Below are 18,399 nucleotides of genomic sequence, written 5' to 3' on the forward strand. Positions count from 1 at the left end.
CCTTCATGGCTTCAATTGTCACTGCCTATGTCTCAGAAACTTTGAGAAAGGAAAGGAAAAGAAAGTGATCTCGATCCAATTTAGCTCACTGAAGAGCTAATCCTCCACTGGTTGTGAGAGAGAAGACAACAGTATTTACAGGTTCATTGTACTGGGGAAATTCCCCTTGCTCTTTTCGACAAGCACAACGAACATTAGACCACCGCTTAACGTCCCGTTTTAAGGACTGCGACCCTTTCCGGTAGCGTACATGTCAGGTGAGCGACATAGCCGGGATCAAACTCTAGGCTTCTACTAGAAGTTCTAGTTCCAGAGGCAAGATCGCTAACCATGCACTGGACTACGTACGGTACCAGAGGGGAACAGCGTGGGACACTTCTGATGCAGGAGTTCAACACGGTTCCAAAAGAGGCATTTAGCTGTTTACGAGGACTGTGAGAGGTTTGTGGAAGCTCTTCCATGCAGACTCGATCCTGGCAGTCACAGCATCTGAGCATCCACCATCTGAGTTTATGCTTTAGCGAAATTGTGTCACCCAGATAGCAGAAAGCGGGAACTACGTGAAATCTTCCTCACTACCTGTGACTTGTTGTGTTCATGGTTCAGGAGCTTGACACTTCACAGCTGGTGTCTTTTTTTCAGACTGCCCTTGATGTTGGTGCATCTTTTGTCTGTGGATACAGTGTTGTCATTTTCCGCAGAAAATGTACAAAGACTTGATGAACGAATGTTCACTGTTACATGTTACATATACATGAGTTTAGTAACCATAAACAGATGCAAACCTTTAGTTAGTTAAGCTATGCTCACCTGGTCAGACGGATCACCACTATGCCCGAATGTAACTGCATGACATGGAACGTTTAGCTTATTAAGCTACAGTAAGTTGTAGTGACCAAGGATGAAGGGATGACATCCTCGCGAATCCCATTTGTTAAGCCGGGTGAGCACCAGGTGAGCAACTTTGCTGACATGGCAAAAACACCTCTGCTAGTTGCCATCTCGACAAAACAAAATTTCTATCAAACTTTATGTAAGAAAAACTTGGTCTTTCAAAGTGCACACGCAATACACATACATGTACACTGTATAAAGTATGAGGTGATGTTTGTGAATTTGGCTTTGGAAAAAGGAAATCCTTACAGTGGAACACCCTTGCATTTATTCCCAAAGCCCCTGTCACCCTCTTCAAAAATTATTTCCTTTTAGATTTTAACTTCTATTTCCGAATCATGTGTTTTCATACATCACCCCCCAGGAGGAAATGGAAAATGAAGACATGATGTTGGAGGCATCAGATAAAAACGTTGGTGGAAAGTTTGTTTATTTTTTTGTGTGCATGATCAGTAGGATAGCCATTTTAGGTCCTGCAAGTTTGTAATCATAATTCTTGTTTTGTAGGCAGTAGTAGTGGGCAACCTCAAACCAACCGTACACACTCACGCCACATCTTCAGAAAAGACGCTGGAGCCGCATATATCCCTGTTTAGGATTTTATTCGAGCCCACACCGACATGTTTCGCCTTGTGTGTGGCTTTCTCAAGGATCAGAGCTCGAATAATTCTTGTTTTGATTTCATCTTTCTTCCCTTTTTTTCACACTTATGCAATCAGAATGTGGAAATTGCTGCAAAGGTATCACATGTGTGTTCTGTTTGGAGTGGTACATTTTGTGTTGCTGCAAAGGTATCACATGTATGTTCTGTTTGGAGTGGTACATTTTGGTTGTTTTGTTGTGTTTTAGATTCTGTTTTAAACATATTTTAGTGGTTTTCTTGATTTCCTATTCCCACCATTTCATCTGAAAAATTTCTCAACTAAATTGTATTAACTCACCTAACCATAACAGTACTAAGAGATGCCCCCTGTCCCTGTGTACATCTTAACACTTTCTTCCTGCAAAACTTCTAACTAGCTAATATCACCATAGACTGGGCTCCCCAGGTAGAGAAGTCATTTGATGTCTAACCCTCTTCCTTCTATGGTCTCATTCATGGATCAAATTTGAATTGTTTTTATCATGTGTCAGCATGAAGAAGGTTAATAAATTGAAAACTTATTGGAAACTGCATGCACAATTATGTATCTCATTTCTAAATGAAACTGAAACTTCAGTAAAAATACAATCTAAAAGTTTGTAATACTGTAGCATGGTAAAATAAATGCGTTGCCAAAGAAACCAAAATTTTGGTAATGATAAACCTGGAATTAATCAATCATAAAATTTTCCTTTTTTGGTAAAGTTAACATAATTTTTCTTAGCCTGCTGAATACTCTTATCAGATATCAGAATGAATTTATATTTCACCCATACTACAGTATGGATGAAATATATTTTATGTATGGTCTGCCCCCCTCCCCCTTTTCTCCAGAAACCAGCTAGCATGACTGACTTGTCTCCCACGGGACTGGGTGCCTTGGTTGGGCCGGGGTCGGAGGGCTACATCTCAGGGGACATCAGCGACAAAAGTAGCGACAAGCAGTCCCAACCGGGCACCAGCGAGCACGACTCCCCCGCGCAGGACAGTGGCAAGACTCTACTGTCAGGTGAGGGAGGTCAAAGTGCATTTTAGATTTGCCAAGTACTCAATTAGTCCTCATTGTTGTGCAGGTACTATTGGAAAGGCGGAGCACAGTGTTCTAGCCAGCACCCATGACGGACGAAAATTTTCCCAGCCCATCATTTTTGATGGAAAAAAATCTGCCTCCCAAAAAATAAAGCTGAAACCCTTGTGTAACTTTTCACCAAAACAGTTCTCATCAAACAAAATTTGCCCCTCAAAATGCAGGAAATAGCATTTCAGAAGGTTAAGATTTCAAAATTTTCCAGGGGGAGCATGCCCCCGGACCCTCCTAGGATTCTCTCGCCTTTGGCGCTCGACAGGTTGTTCTGTCAAAAAAAATTGAGATGAACGGTGAAAATTTCAGGCGGGCAAGAACAATGGCGGGACATGTGTCTTCATGACATGGTTGGATCCCTATTTTAATGTTTTATTTTCTAAATTTTTTGTCAATGCCTCAGGGGAGTAGCCTGTTAGATTTTATTTCTCTGTACATTGTTGAATTTATCGTGCACCTTATGCTTCATAATACATAAGATTATCTTGTTTCTGCATTCAGTCACAATGAATCACATTAAGGTCTTATTTGGTGTACTGCAGTTTTGATCATTGACTGTAAAGAAGCATATTGTTAAGATTATGTACACTGTTCTTACTGTCAATGATTTTTGAGTACTTACCAAACTATGCAATTACCTAGTATATAATCCTGTGTATCTGATCATGGATTAATTTTCTGTCTTTTGTAGGGGTATTGAAGAGAGCCACAGGTATAAACAAGTATACTAACATTTATGACTTTCTTTCGGGGATGGGAGGATAAAACGATTATTAGAATAATATTTATGACTGATTGTTTTTACTAACCTAACCTAACCTAACCTAACCTGTACTTGCATGCAATCATCTTATTCAAGTTATTGTGACCAACATACAGTAGTGCTGGTAGATATCTGTATAAGTCCTGCTAGAAAACTATGTAGCCAATGCTCCATGTACATGTACATGTACACATTAACTCTACATTTACATTGCAAAAACAGCCTTTCAGTACTTTGGAATTGTGCATTCTTTTGCTAGGGGCTATGTTGGAACAGACCATTGTTTCACTAGCGTAAGAGTGACTTCAACATAGTTGACTGTTTCCTGGAGTAATTTTTAGATTGTCCATTTTTTATGGCAGTAATTTCAGAACGGCCCATTTGGACACAGGGATGATTTTTTAATGAAAGTATTTTTTACACAAGAGAGGTATGGAAGTGAGACATCTTGCATTTGCTTGCAAATGTTGTTCTTCAAGAATCTTAATTTCAGGAACTTTTTCATCAGTTGTAGAGACTGTGCTTTTGCACATATATCTTTTATAGACTTAAGATAAAGCTGCTTGATTTTATTGTATATCAAAGGCTGAGATAGATATTTTTCCTCTGGCTGCAAAGACATTTGTAAAGCTACAGTGACTTTGAAAAACACTGTTATTGCAAAGTTCATATTTCAGTTGTACTGTTCAAACATTGTCTTGATACCCATTTCTGTTGCAAAATTAACAATTTTGAACAGTTTTAGCAAATCAATTTGTATCTCCACTCATCAGTATGTTAAGGCTGTTTTCTGCTCTTTTTAACTTCTTTTGTTAACTTCTTTTTTTCTGTGAATGATTTGTTATAGTGATACAAAACCTTTGCATGTTGCAGCTGCACGGTCTTCCCTGTCATTCTTGAGAGGCAGAAAGAAGCCAAACAAAGCAGGTATAACAGTTGACTAGAGGGGTACTCTGTACATTTTGTATTTATTTTATTATTATTACCGTAGGTGCAGATGGTGAAAGGACAACTTACAAGTATATATTATACTAATGTCAAACAAAGAGGTAATTGTTATAACCATCAGTCAACATATAGGGGGATCTATTTTGCTGTTAAAGGAAAGCTACACAAAAAATTGAAAAGCCTACTATACTATGCTAAGTATACCCTAAAGTCTAGTTCTTACTTGTTTCACATACATGTACATGTAAGTCGGTCATAGCCCTCTCACCAGATGATTGAATTATGTGACGTCAGCGTTCTAAATTTCCTGACCAGAATGAAAGCTGGCTTTCAAGAGGATGGATTTCGAGGAACTTTCCGAATTCAAAGCCCAATTACTTGTCAATTCCTTCGAAAAGTTCCTTGAAATCCATCCTCACGAAAGCAAGCTTGAAATTTAAAGCACTTTTCATTCAGGGTAGAAAATTTTAGAACACTGACATCGCATAATTCAATCATCAGGTGAAAAGGCATCAGGACGACATAAGTTGCAAACGGTGGGAGATCCCAGAACTATGACGGACTTATGTGAAACAACTTGAATTAAGAACTTGACTTTGGGGGTATGTTTAGCATAGTATAGTAGGCTTTTCAATTTTTGTGTAGCTTTCCTTTAAGTATAGCTAAACAGGCTTTTAGTAATATCTTGACTTTCTGTGAAGTCATGTTCTCTCTACCTCCTCAGGTTGTGGGAAAGCCACAGTCAGTCCACCTCCTTACTTCATTTGAATCTTTTAACCTTGCTTTGAAATCTTTTTTCCTTAAAACATCCTGGACCTGTGTCTACTACTGCAGTTCTGAAACATGCTCTCTGTTTAAATCTTCACCATCTCTTATTCTACGTTCCGTATTCCAGTGCCGTCTTCAGACGAGGCCCTGATGTTGCAAGCGGGTGCAACCGCGTCAAGGCGGCGCTTCTTCCGCAGAAAGGAACGTCCGCACAGCTCCCACAGCGACCTACTGGAGGCCCAGCAGACGGAAGAGTCCGCGTCCGTGGAAATCGGGCCGAAAATAACGCGGGAAACCAAGGCCAAGTCAAAAAGTACATCCAAACTTTTTTCAAAGTTCTCATTCCGAGCGCTGAGCAAAGCATCCAAGAGTGCAAGTAAGAGCACTAGCAAGCTGGATAAAAAGTAACCTGTACTAACCAGCTTTGTCATGGCTCAGTCCTAATACATGCATCTTGCAGTCAAGGTACCTTTCAGTAGTTGCTCTGTGTTGATTTTCTTTAATACATATTGCTTGTCAAATTTGAATCTGCAAATTAAAGATGTTCATGATAGTACACTCCGACCAATTGATCGCTTTGAAACACAGATTTAAATCAGCCATGACCTGATAAATTGCTTCCTAGTTTGCTGCCTTTAGTGACTAATTCTGGCAAAACAAACTCGCCAGTGAGATGCTGGAAGGTGTCAGCTTTTAAAAGATGTTTTCAGATTGATGATTTTGGCACTTTAGAAGTGATAGAAAGTGACTGCGATTTAATGTTTAAAGAAAATTAGTAGAAACTGTTTTTTTTAAACGTTGAATCGCGGTCACTTTTTATCACTTCCAAAGTGCTAAAATTGTCAATTTGAAAACATCTTTTAAAAGCTGACACCTTCCAGCATCTCACTGGCAAGTTTGTTTTGTCAGATTACATGTAAGTCGTTAACGCAACTTAGAAAGCGATTTGTCGGGTCATGGCTGATTCCAATCTGAGTTTCAAAGCGATCGATTGGTCGGAGTGTATTAGTGGATTCACATGTCCTGCATGTTTTGTGTGTTACTAGTACCTGTGTGTTCTTAAAACTTGTAACGACATTGAAACATTCCACTACAATCAAAAGAGAAGCAATCATTTGTAATACAAGGAATTGGCAGTTGATCTGCCAGAGTCTCTGGATGTACATTTCGTACATTGTGATGAAAAGTTCTCGTTCATGTGTCACTTGATGGCAATGACTTGTGGTGTGAGATTTTTTGCATCAGAACGATTGCTTTGAGTCATCTGCTTTTCTTGCTGAATGGAAGAAATTTGATATGTCAAAATTAGTCTTCAATTCAAAACTGCAGCTATATATGTAACGTTATCATACAATGCCAAAATTTTCAACTATAATGGTGACAAGTAGGTGTTAATAGCATAAGAAATTTTTAATGAAAGCATGATACCTAGACGTACATTGTAGTTTAAGAAACATTGATATGCATATACTACTTTAAGGCTTCATACCTAAAACAAGAAGGGCAAAATAATAGTCTTTTCCTACATAAAGTTTGTAGGAAACAGTTATACGTCAAGTAAGTATTTTTTCCAATCATAGGAAAGTTAAAGACACACTTTTGAAAGAGCACAGAAGTTTCTGATGTGGTTCTTGAAAAAATCAATTTATAGCTCTATCTCATATCTCGCAGTCTAATTGGAATGCTGAAAATAAATTATGCATGATTGGATCTTGTGCACATAAAGAATTATATACAGTCTGTTGGTCCCAATGTGTTGTACAAGTCAGATAGATGTATAGACTTTATTGTACTTGTTGATAAACATAATGACTTTTTTGATTGACCCAACATTCCAACAGCAATGCACACATAGAAGGTCAAAGTAGACTTGGTGGCAAAGCGGTTGATAGCTTGCGCACGTGTTGGGGTTTATGTTTAATCTTTAAAGAGATGCTTCTAGCAAAAGATTAATCTAGCAACAAAGACAAAATATAGTTTTATCAGCATGAAAGCTCTATCGTTTATGGTAAAACTCAAATTTTAGACTTTTTAGAAAATCACCACATACAAATTTTGACTTACTTCCCTGTTCCCTTGTTATGCAATACCCAGTTATACTACCTGATACATGTATACAAAACAGGGCTGTCACTATAAAGTTAAAGGAAAGGTACCGAACCCTCGTGGCAATATACAGTGTATTGCTGTAGGTTACTTGACGTGTATATAGTGTCATGTAGTAGTAGTAATGTTATATCATGTACATGTATGGTAGAGGTGGTTTGCAGGTCATGCCACTATTGCACTGATGACAAATGATTTAATGCATGTTATTTGATATGTACAAAATGTATTTCAGATGTGTTGATGTACTTGTCATATAGTACAACTGAGGTTAGATGTTGGGTAAAAGATAGACATCCACGGTATCTGTATAATTATGATTAATTTGGATCGGGCATGATAACTGTCTTTGGCTAACAGATTAACTAGGAAAAGCTGTTAAATGTTAAATCTTTAATGATTTTATTTGGCAGATCTTTGGTATGAAAAGTATGTGATTTTTTGGTGGTGATGGTTTTTAGGTGAATAGAACAAGATCATTAATTGAATTTTATGATCTATTCTTAATGGGGATAAGTTTTGGCCATTGATAGTACAGTCACCTAGCCTGTACTAGTGACTACATCTGCATAAGGACCACTTTTTAGAAGTACCTTAGGTAATTTTTCCATTAACCCAGGCATAAAGAATTCTGTGTATAGTGGTCACTCAAAGTACTTGAAGAAAGTGGACAAAATGGAGAGGTGACCACTATGGACGGGATTCTTTATGGCTGGATTACTGAGAAAAATAATCTAAGTTCAAAAGATGGCCACAATGGTTTGGTGGTCCTTTTGCAGCAGTGGTCACTAGTACAGGTTTGTATGTAGGAGATTCAGAGTGGACAATGGTGGGAACTTTTGCAGGTCTGGATTTTGGGACATGTTTTCTCAGGTTGCTATAGATTCTCTAGCAACACTTTTGAAAACAGTTGTGAGCTATATTCAGCAGAATGTTTAACATAATGATTAAACATGAAGTATGTTTATGATGGTAGAATGGTAATAATTATACTACATTTCTGTAGTTGTCTTGTTAGTCAATTTGTGCATGTGCGTACTCTGATTTGTCAAAAAATAGTGCTTGTTGGCTGTTGTGTTTGCTGCTCTAGTAACTTACTTGTATGTATACCATTCTATATAGTAAAGATTGTATTTTGTCTGGAATGATTTAACCATGGCTGTGCTTTGTGTAATATATTTCTTCACTTATGCAAGAAAGTGGTTTTCTGTTGCTATCTAAGATAAAATTTATTGTAGAATCTTTGATTGCTTGCACAAGTGGTGGCTGAGTTGAGTCATGAGTGTTATGTGTGATATATATATAGGAAGCACAAAGAGAAATAAAATTTTCACATTTCAATTAAAAACTCACTGGCTGTTGAGCTCTTTGATACCTAATCTAGGACTGCATGATAGTAATTTAGAGAAGCCTTCAGTGCCTGTGTCCTCTCACCGCATGAAATGCACACTAATGATTAATAATAATAAATGTAGAATACAATACGGGGTATTCCGTATCACCCGAGGTACCTGCCCGACCATGGGTAGGATCGCCCGACAGCCGTAGGGACCGAGATCCGACCCACGGGTGGGCTGGGACCAAGGGTGATGCGGAATACACCGTGTTGTATTTTATTTATGCAATGTGAAATGCCCCTGAAGTTAAGAGAGTTTTGTGTCATCAAACAAAGAAATCGTAACAACATCGATTCCGAATTCGGCATTTGAATTCTTCACAGCGGTGCAACCGCCGCACTCGAAATGTATTCTAAATATTCTATGGCAGCCTGTGTGATACAACTTAGAACCCCGTGTGATGCATATAGAATACAACACGGGGTATGCCGTATCACCCGAGGTACCAGCCCGACCGCGAGTCGGATCGTCCAACGGCCGGAGGGCGATCCGACCCGAGGTCGGGCTGGGACCGAGGGTGATGCGGAACACAACGTGCTGTATTTTATTTACGTCATACCTTGGACACCCACCCGAGAAAACACACATTTCAATGTAGAATGCGTCAAAAGTTGAGGGAGTTTTGTGTCCTGGAACACAAAACTGCAACAACATTGATTCTAACCTCCGAATCCGGTATTCCAATTTCCGACGGCGGCGCAACCGGCAAGCTTGAAATGCATTCGAAATATTCTATAGAAGCCTGTGTGATAACACTCCCAAACCCTATGTGATCCGGATAGTTATCACCCGGTCCGGAACACCCGTATCAGGCCCAGGTATGACATAAAGAAAATTATCACCCGGTCCGGAACACCCGTATCAAACGTTTTTGCGGCCCAGGTATGATATAATAGGCTTTATTGCATATTCCTGCCCAGATGGGCTAAATGCACCGATGACCACACGTGGTCTAGAGGATACAAAATGCTAAACATGACAAACTAAAATGCTTTATTCTAACATTACAAAGTAAAAACAAACAAAACTATGAACTAATGTTAATCTAATGTTGATTACCTAATAATTTCTTCTCTCTTTTTGAAACACTTGGAAACATATACTTTGTCCATGATATGTTCATTCTTACATGACATTAGGTATATGAAAGTGTCCTGCTATGTCATTTTTATACATTTCTTGTCTAATTCTATTGTCTTAAACAGCGATTGGCTCATCTTCATATAAGGAACAATCAAGTCAGTTTGATTTTGTCATTGGACTGCCAATGAGGTTACATCTTTATGTAGCAGATTGGCTGGTTTATAAATAGGATGACTCGTAAAGTTGTGAATGGACCTTTATCATTTTTAGGTTTTAACAGTAAGACCAAGAACTGAATGTGATATTCTGGGAAATTGCTGTTGCAAATTCTTTTCAAACTTTGTCAAAAACCTTCCATATCATTTGCACTTTTGTCCTTTGAGGGCCCTTGCAGTTAGGTTATTATAGTTTCAACTAAATCATTTATTAACTAGTAATTAAGTACAAGTCAATATCTAACATTTGGTATCTATTAAAAATGTACCAATCAGAAGACAAATCCTAACCATGTTGTCATGACTGCGACAAAGTGAGCTGCCTGCAAAGTGGACAGAAGAACACAATTTACTACTAATGCATGGCATGCTTTCAGCTGGCATGTGTCAAGGTGAGTGTTCTATGATATTTTGCATGACAAATATTTGGTCTTCAACTACATTTAGCTAAACATACATGTAGAACTGATCAACTATCCGTTACTAACTGCAGTTGCTACAGTATAATGCAGATAGTATGTCTTCTTAAATCTGTATTGATTATATTTTACTCCTTATACCATATTTGCATACTTGTTGATTTTTCAACAGTCTAATTTTGTATGGGGAGGTAGTGAAATATGCAACATTTGCTCACAAATGTCGCCTTTCTACGGTAGTTTTGTTATTGGGTTACCTTCATTTGAGACATTCTTTTATTGCAGAAAATTGCAGTATCTTTCTAACACTTCCAGTAACAGTAAAGTTAGCAGAAAAAATCTGAAGTCAAGAGCAAGCGATATTTTGAGTTTGATAAGCATGATTTGTTTTAAAGAAAGACATGATTTTTTTAGAAATTAATATCTAAATTATCATTTTGTTGGTCCCAATTAAAGATTGGATTATGACATTTTTCAGCAGCACATACAATGTACTCCATGTAATATAGTTGCCATTCCTCCAAATGATCTATGAAATATGCTGGGACGTACATTGTACATGGAATAATCATGTCAGATATCCTATGAGAATAATTCCACTCAACTGTATCATCACAATTACTGTGACTCCAGGTTATGAGCAGTTAGTGTCCAAGTCGGAGACATCCAGCTTACGAAGCTACGGGGCTCGTGCCTCAACATACAGCTACGGAAGTGCCCGCTACAGCGGTATCAGTACTAGTGGTAACTTGGAGGACATGTCCATCACTGTGTTAGAGACTAAGAAGAAAGGACAGATCAGGTGAGTTATTACTCCAACTTTCTAGACCAATATTCCAGACTATGGTTACTCATGTCTAGAAATTAGGTCATGTTGGTTAGAGATTGCTATGTTTGAGGCTCAATAGTACAAGCTGCGTATCCGGACAGATCTATTTGATCCACTCACTCTGGGAAGGACGCCTTGCTATTTTCAATAAGCGTGCTCAAACACGGGACCTCCATTTAACGTCCTATCCGAGGGACGTCCCTAACCCAAAGCTAGGTACTAATTTTCACCTGAGTGAAGTGGGGAAAGTCGTGTCAAAAGTGTCTTTCCCAAGTTTTCTGATGACGTTTCGGATTGTGTTCTCGCTGCAAAAATGCCACCTACTTCGGCTACATAAAGAGTCGAGAAGCAGCACTCAAGTCAGAAGCTCTGAGGAAGGTGTCTGAGACAGACACCGAAACGTGAGCATGTGAGACTTTACTTGTAGTAAAAAAAAGAAAACTCCACTATCCTGGCTGTTCATTGGTTGTTCCATTTTTCAACAGACACTATTTGATCCCGCCAGAGCTAGCAAGACGTAGAACTCTGAGAAGGAGAGGGAAGAAGCTCCATGTGCATAACGACCACTCGTTCATAGCCAAGCACTTCAAAGGGTAAGCCGTTATTTATGGAATGCAGCTTAAACGTACTACTGTAAATGCAGAAATATTAGTGGTGGTTTTATGTTCGCGGTTTTTGCGGTTAAGTCTTTTCCGCGAACTTAAGACCACAGTGAACAGCCGTTCCATTGTGTGACTGTACCGCTACTATTGTTTCAGACGTGAACTTAAAAACTCCATTTTATCCCTACAGCGAATTTAGATCCCCTACAGCGAAATTAAATCCCTGCAAACATGTCTACATTTACAGTACTCTCCAAGCAGAGGTTCAGCTCTTGATGGTTCTCTGACGTGTTTTTAGGTGTTTCATCAGGCTTTATATATTGTCCCCTTTTCTTTATGTCCACCAGCCTAGTAGACATAAAGAAAATGGGACAAAATAGAAAGCCTTATGTAAATGCCTAAAAACACATTGTTAAAAAGCCGGCAAGAGCCGAACCTCTGCTTGGAGAGTACAAAATTAATGTAACTGTCAGATTTGCATGTTGTATTCATCTTACAAAACTCTGTTGCAGCTCAAGGAAACAGAAATGTGCCTACATAATTTATGCTAATTATTAATGTTATTTATGCTAGATTATAAAGGCTTGCACATACCTAAAAAGTGTGGTCACATGTTATCATAAGTTATAATTTTTCACTTATTACAACTATCTCTCAATATCAATTCATATATTACATAGCAAAAGGTAATTTTGTTACTGAAATCATAGTACTAGATCAAAGAAAGGGGTGCATTGCATAAAATGAGCCATACAAAGCTAAAACTTGAATAATCCTCTTGTTCTTTATGTTATGTAAACCCTTATCTTCACCCCAGACTATTTGCAAAAATAATTTTTTAAATTCTTTTTTCGCCCTGTCGCTCCATTTTTTTTCTGAAAAAATCCGAGGAATCAACTAATAAAATTGATGTGGCCTTAGGACACATCTTGGGAGATGGGAGGGTTTTACATTTGTAATACCTGTACACTGTAGAATTATGAGTGTGCCTTCTGTTTTCTTCAGGGTACCAAGGTGTGCAGTTTGTGACATGGCCATCGCAAGGAGGATTGGCAAACAGGGTTATGAGTGCAGAGGTCAGTATGATGTCCGTTTGTACAACCATCTGTACAGATGCTGCTCTCAATGTCATCACAATGAGGCTACGGTAATAAACATATAGTACTGTGTGCCATATTATTCACAAATAAAACATCTACACTAACAATACATAATTTCACCAGGGTACATAATTCCCCACTATTGGTGAACTGAAAAGAAGAAAAAATAGATATCCAACCCAACGTCTCCCAGTATAACACACTCCTGTATATCTTGGGGGGGGGGGGGGTGCTGCACTAGAGATCTCTCAAAGTGGCGGATTTACAAAACCAGTCAGGTTAATGTTAATGGAAGTTTATATTACAAGGACTAGTGTGTAAACACATGCACTGTTCTGCTACTTGTGATGACAGTATTGTAAACCTCAGTGTTTCATCCTGCAGAGACTGGAAATGTTAGCCTTGAAATATATTTTCCTCAATCAACTTTGTGATGATTATCTTGAGAAAGGTTGCCTGACCAGTAGGTAGTTGGTTTTTTGTCCTTTATAAGTGCATCTGTGGAAAGCAAACTTTTTATGTCCTGGAAAATAACGACTTACATTTTTAACAACAACAACATGTTTAATACAGACTGCAAGCTGATCTGCCACAAGGAGTGTCATTTCAAGACAGAGCTGTACTGTCCCAACAGCCGTGTAGGGCAGATGGAAATGTGAGTACAACAAGAGTCTTTATCCTGAAACAAGTTTTAACTGTAATTTCCAACACAAAAATTGGACTTACCCAAATTTTCGACTGTACGACACCAGTCTTTGTCAAGGAGTGAGCAATTCACCGCTGGGATGACGTTAGGATGACATCACATTATGCAGATAGCACACGTGACTCGGTGAGCAGTGGATCATTAGTAGTGGAAAGTCTGTGGCAACTCTGTTGAGGGATGGTTGAGTCTCCTTGACAAAGACTGGTGTCGTACAGTCAAAAATTTGGTTAAGTCCAATATTTCTGTTGGAAATTACAGTTAAAACTTGTTTCAGAATGACTTCTACCAACACAGATGAACTTTCAGGCTGAGAGTCTTTATCTTATACCAGTTATGCATCATACTTCCTGCTAGGGTGCACTGCTTCTGTGTGACATAATACACCAGCAGCAACAGCCTTGGCAAATAAGCCTGTCATCCTAATCCCCAAGCAGATGTTGGGGGGCTAAATCATCACGAGGGAAAAATTGTTACTAGAAAGTATCGTCAATGAAGGTTAGACATCCTGGTAAAGATATGCAAAATAGCAGTTACTAAAGACACTGGATGTGATTCTGGAAACGGTCTGATGTTTCAAGTAGCATTTTGTCAGTGACATTACTAGGAAGGTAGTTTGACACAGAAACTGGCTACAGCTAGAAAATCATGAGTTAGCCTCCCAACGTCTGCTTGCAGATTACTGTCATCCTTCTATGGCAGTTACTGTAGCACTGGATGTCCGCCAATGCAGTATCTCCATGAAAAAAGGAGATATTGTTTTTGGCGTGTCTGTGCGTGTGTCTGTCTGTTTGTTTGTGTTTACGGACTATTTTCTGTCAGCATAAATCAAAAACCTGTGGATGGATTACGATGATGTTTTTCAAATTGAATGTGCTAAAGATTAGTGCCACTAATGCATCTATCTCGGTCTCTGTTTTGTCTCTAGTACAACTTTGAGCTTTGTTTGCCTGACAGATTTACATTTGTTTTTCAAGATAATAGCGTTTATTAATATCTTCCTATCTTCTGTCCTCTCCATAGTACGTGCTAAATACTTCCCTGCAGATCCTCTGACCAGGTACATGTTTCATAATTCATAACAGAGACTATGTATGAACCACTATACTACATTAGATAGAAAGATTATAGTTTATCAACCTTAGCAGGTATATCTGTTTAGTATTAGATAACATTCTGAGACTGAGGCCATAGGATGAAATAACATTCATTTTTTGTTGTTAAATGAACTGGTACTACATCTTGATTAAGATTCAAAAGCCTCATATAATGGTTAAGTTCTCACCTTTAGTAGATAGAATGTTTGCCTTCAAGTCTAAATTGATATTCATTCTCCTTTCAGATCGACCTTTGCAACATACGTAGAGCACTTCGTGAAGAGTCCAAGAAACAGATGGAGTTGGAAGTGGGGCAGGTCTCGCAGCGGTCAGCGACTGTGACAGACATGTAGCAGTGCCCTGAAGCAAATTAGACCCGATTCATACTGGGAAAATTTTCTGAACGTACGATAACGACATACGTCTTTGTCATACGTTGCCTTTTTTCCTGGGTGTGGACCGGCCCCGCGCAACGTACGTCAGGCATTTTTATGGCCAGTGTGACTTTGTCGTACGTTACATCCAGGCTGAATGTGCGTCGTGGTCTTATGGGCCATAAAATTGCCTGACATACGTCGTTATTGTACGTCATTGTCGTACGTCCAGAAAATTGGGTCTTGATTACACATGCTGAAACTTGAAGATCCGGACTGTCTCCAGGAACTGTCCCTCCGTCCCGGGACAGAAATTTGCTTGTTGGGACGGACAAAAATTTCACCTCGTCCGTCCCCCAAAATATTAACTTCAAAGCATGAAAATATGTTTTTCCTGAGCTTGAAATGACAGATTTAAAAACAAAAATACATAACATTCGCCTACAATTTCCAAGTGAATTCAATTTTGCCTTTCCCTTTGTAATGATTAGGATGGACAAAGATACATTGTATAAAGCTGGAGACAGCCCTGTTGAAGTTAATCACAGCAGAAATGTCACAGTGAATCAACTGCCTGTTTTTACTGTCCTGCTTAAGTGTTACTGTGGAGACCTCTGCAGGTCTTTAAAAGCAAATGTCACAAGGATCACAATGTTCATCTTGCTGAGCTTCTTCTGTAGAGTATGGAGGTTAAGGGAAGGTGTGAGTTGGTGAAATAAGTCTGAGGGCTAGTTGGCAAAAAAAAAATGTTGAACCAAAAAAATTGTCCAACTACAGACTTTCGTGTTCCTGCCTGAAACGGACATCCATGTCTGGAACGGTGGTCCTCTTTCCGTGAGGGTCTCAGAAGGCAAGGAACAACTCTTAGAGGAGTATGAAAGAATGCCTGTGTTAGCAAGACTTGGTTGTCCAGGTGCAAGGAAAACTCCCTGTGTGCACTGTACATGTGGACTGCATGTAAGCTGAATGTATACCTGGCAACATAAACCCCCCTCTCACTTGACCCGCGATGCGTTGGCGACCTCGCTGCGTCCTAGATTGAATTAGAGTTAGCCTTGACTTTACAATGGGAATACCATGCAAAACGTGCAAGTATGACTAAAAAGACAAAAAATCACACAAAGCGTAAAAAGGTTGTTTTTTTTATCGATGAAATTCGTCATGAGGTCGCCAACGTGTTGCGGTTCCAGTGAGAGGGGGGCTTAAGTCTGGAAGTTCACAATGATCTGATTGAAGTGCTACCGGGCACATGAACAAGTATTCATTTGTACTGACAACGATCATGTTGGAAGTGAATGGATTGAGTAAAGGTCCAGGAAGACATGAAACAACTTGTATACATTGTCAAGAATGAGAATTGTTGGATGAAGAAATGTTGATGAATGTGTGATCCACGATGCTGATGTTAAATTGGCCCCTACGAAGGCCCTGCTTATACTTGCTGTGTTATTGAACAAGGGAACACAAGTCCTAAGAATCTAGGTGTCTTCAGCAATTGACATGCCGCATGGCATGAATGTACTGAAGTCTGATCACCTTTTTCCAAATGCACTGAAGAACTATTTTCTGAAAATTTGTCACTTTGTGGTAAAAGAACTGTTTACAGCTCACGGTAGCTCTCACATTCAACTGAAATCTCCAGTGTGAGTTTTTTTACTGTACTTCAGGGGACGATTGCCCACATTTTGAAGTTTATTGGTAACCAGAAGAAGTGTTGCATGCTATACAATGTTAAAGGGAAGTTCACTCCAAAAACAGGTGTTATTCGTTAATACAAAACGGGCCGCTTCATCTTGAATATTTTTCAGAAGTTAACATTAATATATTAACTTTTTGGAAACTTAATTTTGGTCAATCTTTTCTCCATTGTCACTTGCATTGTATTATGAATTGTTGGAAGCTTATTTTATTGTCTTTACAAGGATACAACATTTGCCATGCTTGTGCATTCATGAGTGGACCAACAAGGCTGCTTAGGTGACTGTGTCGCAAAACAAATGTGCCAAAGTTTCCCTATCAAACAAGTGTCTGATTTTGGCAGTAAGTTTTTAATCAGCCCACCCACGAAATCAGTCGTGGTGCTCGTTGCACAAAAGCGTGATCGTAACAAACGAGTTATCATTCTAAATTGAACTAATCAAGCTATTCAATTACATAAGACATGCTGCTATGAATCGTTAAAAAATGGACATATTATCGAGGCAAATTTTGGCACTTTTTTTCACGACCTACTCACCTAAACAACCCTGGCGGTCTACATGTACTCTTGAATGTGTGATCTTAACAAACGGAAAGTGTCATTGGAAAAGAAAATAAGTAGGTTTTCCAATGATATACAATACTGTACAATGAAATTGGTAAGATATCAATGGAGATATGAATGATCAAATCAACTTTCCAAACTGCTTGCATTTAGTATTTGAAGAAACGTTGGGTGAAGTTTACTCTCCTTGCTGTTTATGTTTTTCTGCCACCTGACATCATATGGAAAGTGTTCTGCTCTACTCTGTTCACATTGTAAAAGTCACTTCAACTTTAAGTGTGTGAGTTGATTTGATTATATACAATATCATGTATTTGGAAAGAGATATGATATATTGAAAAGTGGGCTATTTTAGAACAGTAGGTATGAAACAAATGAAGTGTTGGAAACAAAGCTATCAAAAGAGAACTTTAAATTTCCAGTAAATTAAAAGGGATGTTACTAAGGAAAGTAAAATGATGTTATCCCATTTAATTTTAAACCTTTCCAGATAAGACCTGATGTGTTCCAAACAGTGGATATTGCCATCTCCCTATTGTTTTGAAGTCAGTAATTCCAGCCCAAGTTTTGCTCTATTCACAGGACTACTGAAAAGAATAACTGCTGTAATGCAAAATTGACTGTTTATGTTAGCATACGTTGTAGGCTTCCCCACAGCGATTTTTCAACTTATCGGGGCCTGTATCTGCTTGGGGACCGAATCTGCTCGAGGCCCGGTATCTGCTTGGGATCCTGTAACTGCTCCAAGCAGATACGGGCCCCAATAAGTTGATAAATCGCTGTGGGGAAGCCTGCAACGGAGGCTAGGTTTATGTTTAGTTACCTTGATGTTGTTTTGTGCAAACATTCCGGTTGTTTTGAGGCACACAGCACATAACCTTCATGTACGTCATTAAAATGACAGCCGTCAGTCAGTGAGTGGTGCTAGATCGTCCACAACTTCCCATTTGTGTGTAATGTAACCTAGCCTATCAGGTATCTTAGGATCATTTGAAGCCAAAATCATTGCCATGTAATCAAATATCGTCAAATGTAGGATTTCACAATTGCTAACCTTGATACATGTTAACTGTTTTTTTTCTAGAGAAATTGAACAAGAGGGAGTACACACAGG

The 18,399-nt window shown here is 38.8% G+C and overlaps 1 protein-coding gene across 5 annotated transcripts in view; it reads left to right on the forward strand.

The window, feature by feature from the left end:
- Window positions 1-15,135, forward strand: part of LOC136432365 (C2 domain-containing protein 2-like) — a 37,752-nt gene extending 22,617 nt beyond the window's left edge. For 2 of the 5 annotated variants that reach the window (XM_066423570.1, XM_066423574.1), the window contains 11 exons: window positions 1,259-1,306; window positions 2,372-2,546; window positions 3,310-3,330; window positions 4,255-4,308; window positions 5,225-5,410; window positions 10,951-11,119; window positions 11,632-11,739; window positions 12,754-12,824; window positions 13,422-13,503; window positions 14,575-14,611; window positions 14,894-15,134. In XM_066423570.1, the coding sequence (XP_066279667.1) occupies window positions 1,259-1,306; window positions 2,372-2,546; window positions 3,310-3,330; window positions 4,255-4,308; window positions 5,225-5,410; window positions 10,951-11,119; window positions 11,632-11,739; window positions 12,754-12,824; window positions 13,422-13,503; window positions 14,575-14,584 (924 nt within the window). In that variant the 3' untranslated portion in view covers window positions 14,585-14,611; window positions 14,894-15,134. Of the gene's footprint in view, window positions 1-1,258; window positions 1,307-2,371; window positions 2,547-3,309; window positions 3,331-4,254; window positions 4,309-5,224; window positions 5,411-10,950; window positions 11,120-11,631; window positions 11,740-12,753; window positions 12,825-13,421; window positions 13,504-14,574; window positions 14,612-14,893 lie in introns of all 5 variants that reach the window. The other 3 variants (XM_066423572.1, XM_066423571.1, XM_066423573.1) reach the window with 3 other exon arrangements.
- Window positions 15,136-18,399: the final 3,264 nt, after the last annotated feature.

The sequence above is a fragment of the Branchiostoma lanceolatum genome, chromosome 4 (genome assembly GCF_035083965.1).
Source record: "Branchiostoma lanceolatum isolate klBraLanc5 chromosome 4, klBraLanc5.hap2, whole genome shotgun sequence".
NCBI lineage: Eukaryota > Metazoa > Chordata > Leptocardii > Amphioxiformes > Branchiostomatidae > Branchiostoma > Branchiostoma lanceolatum.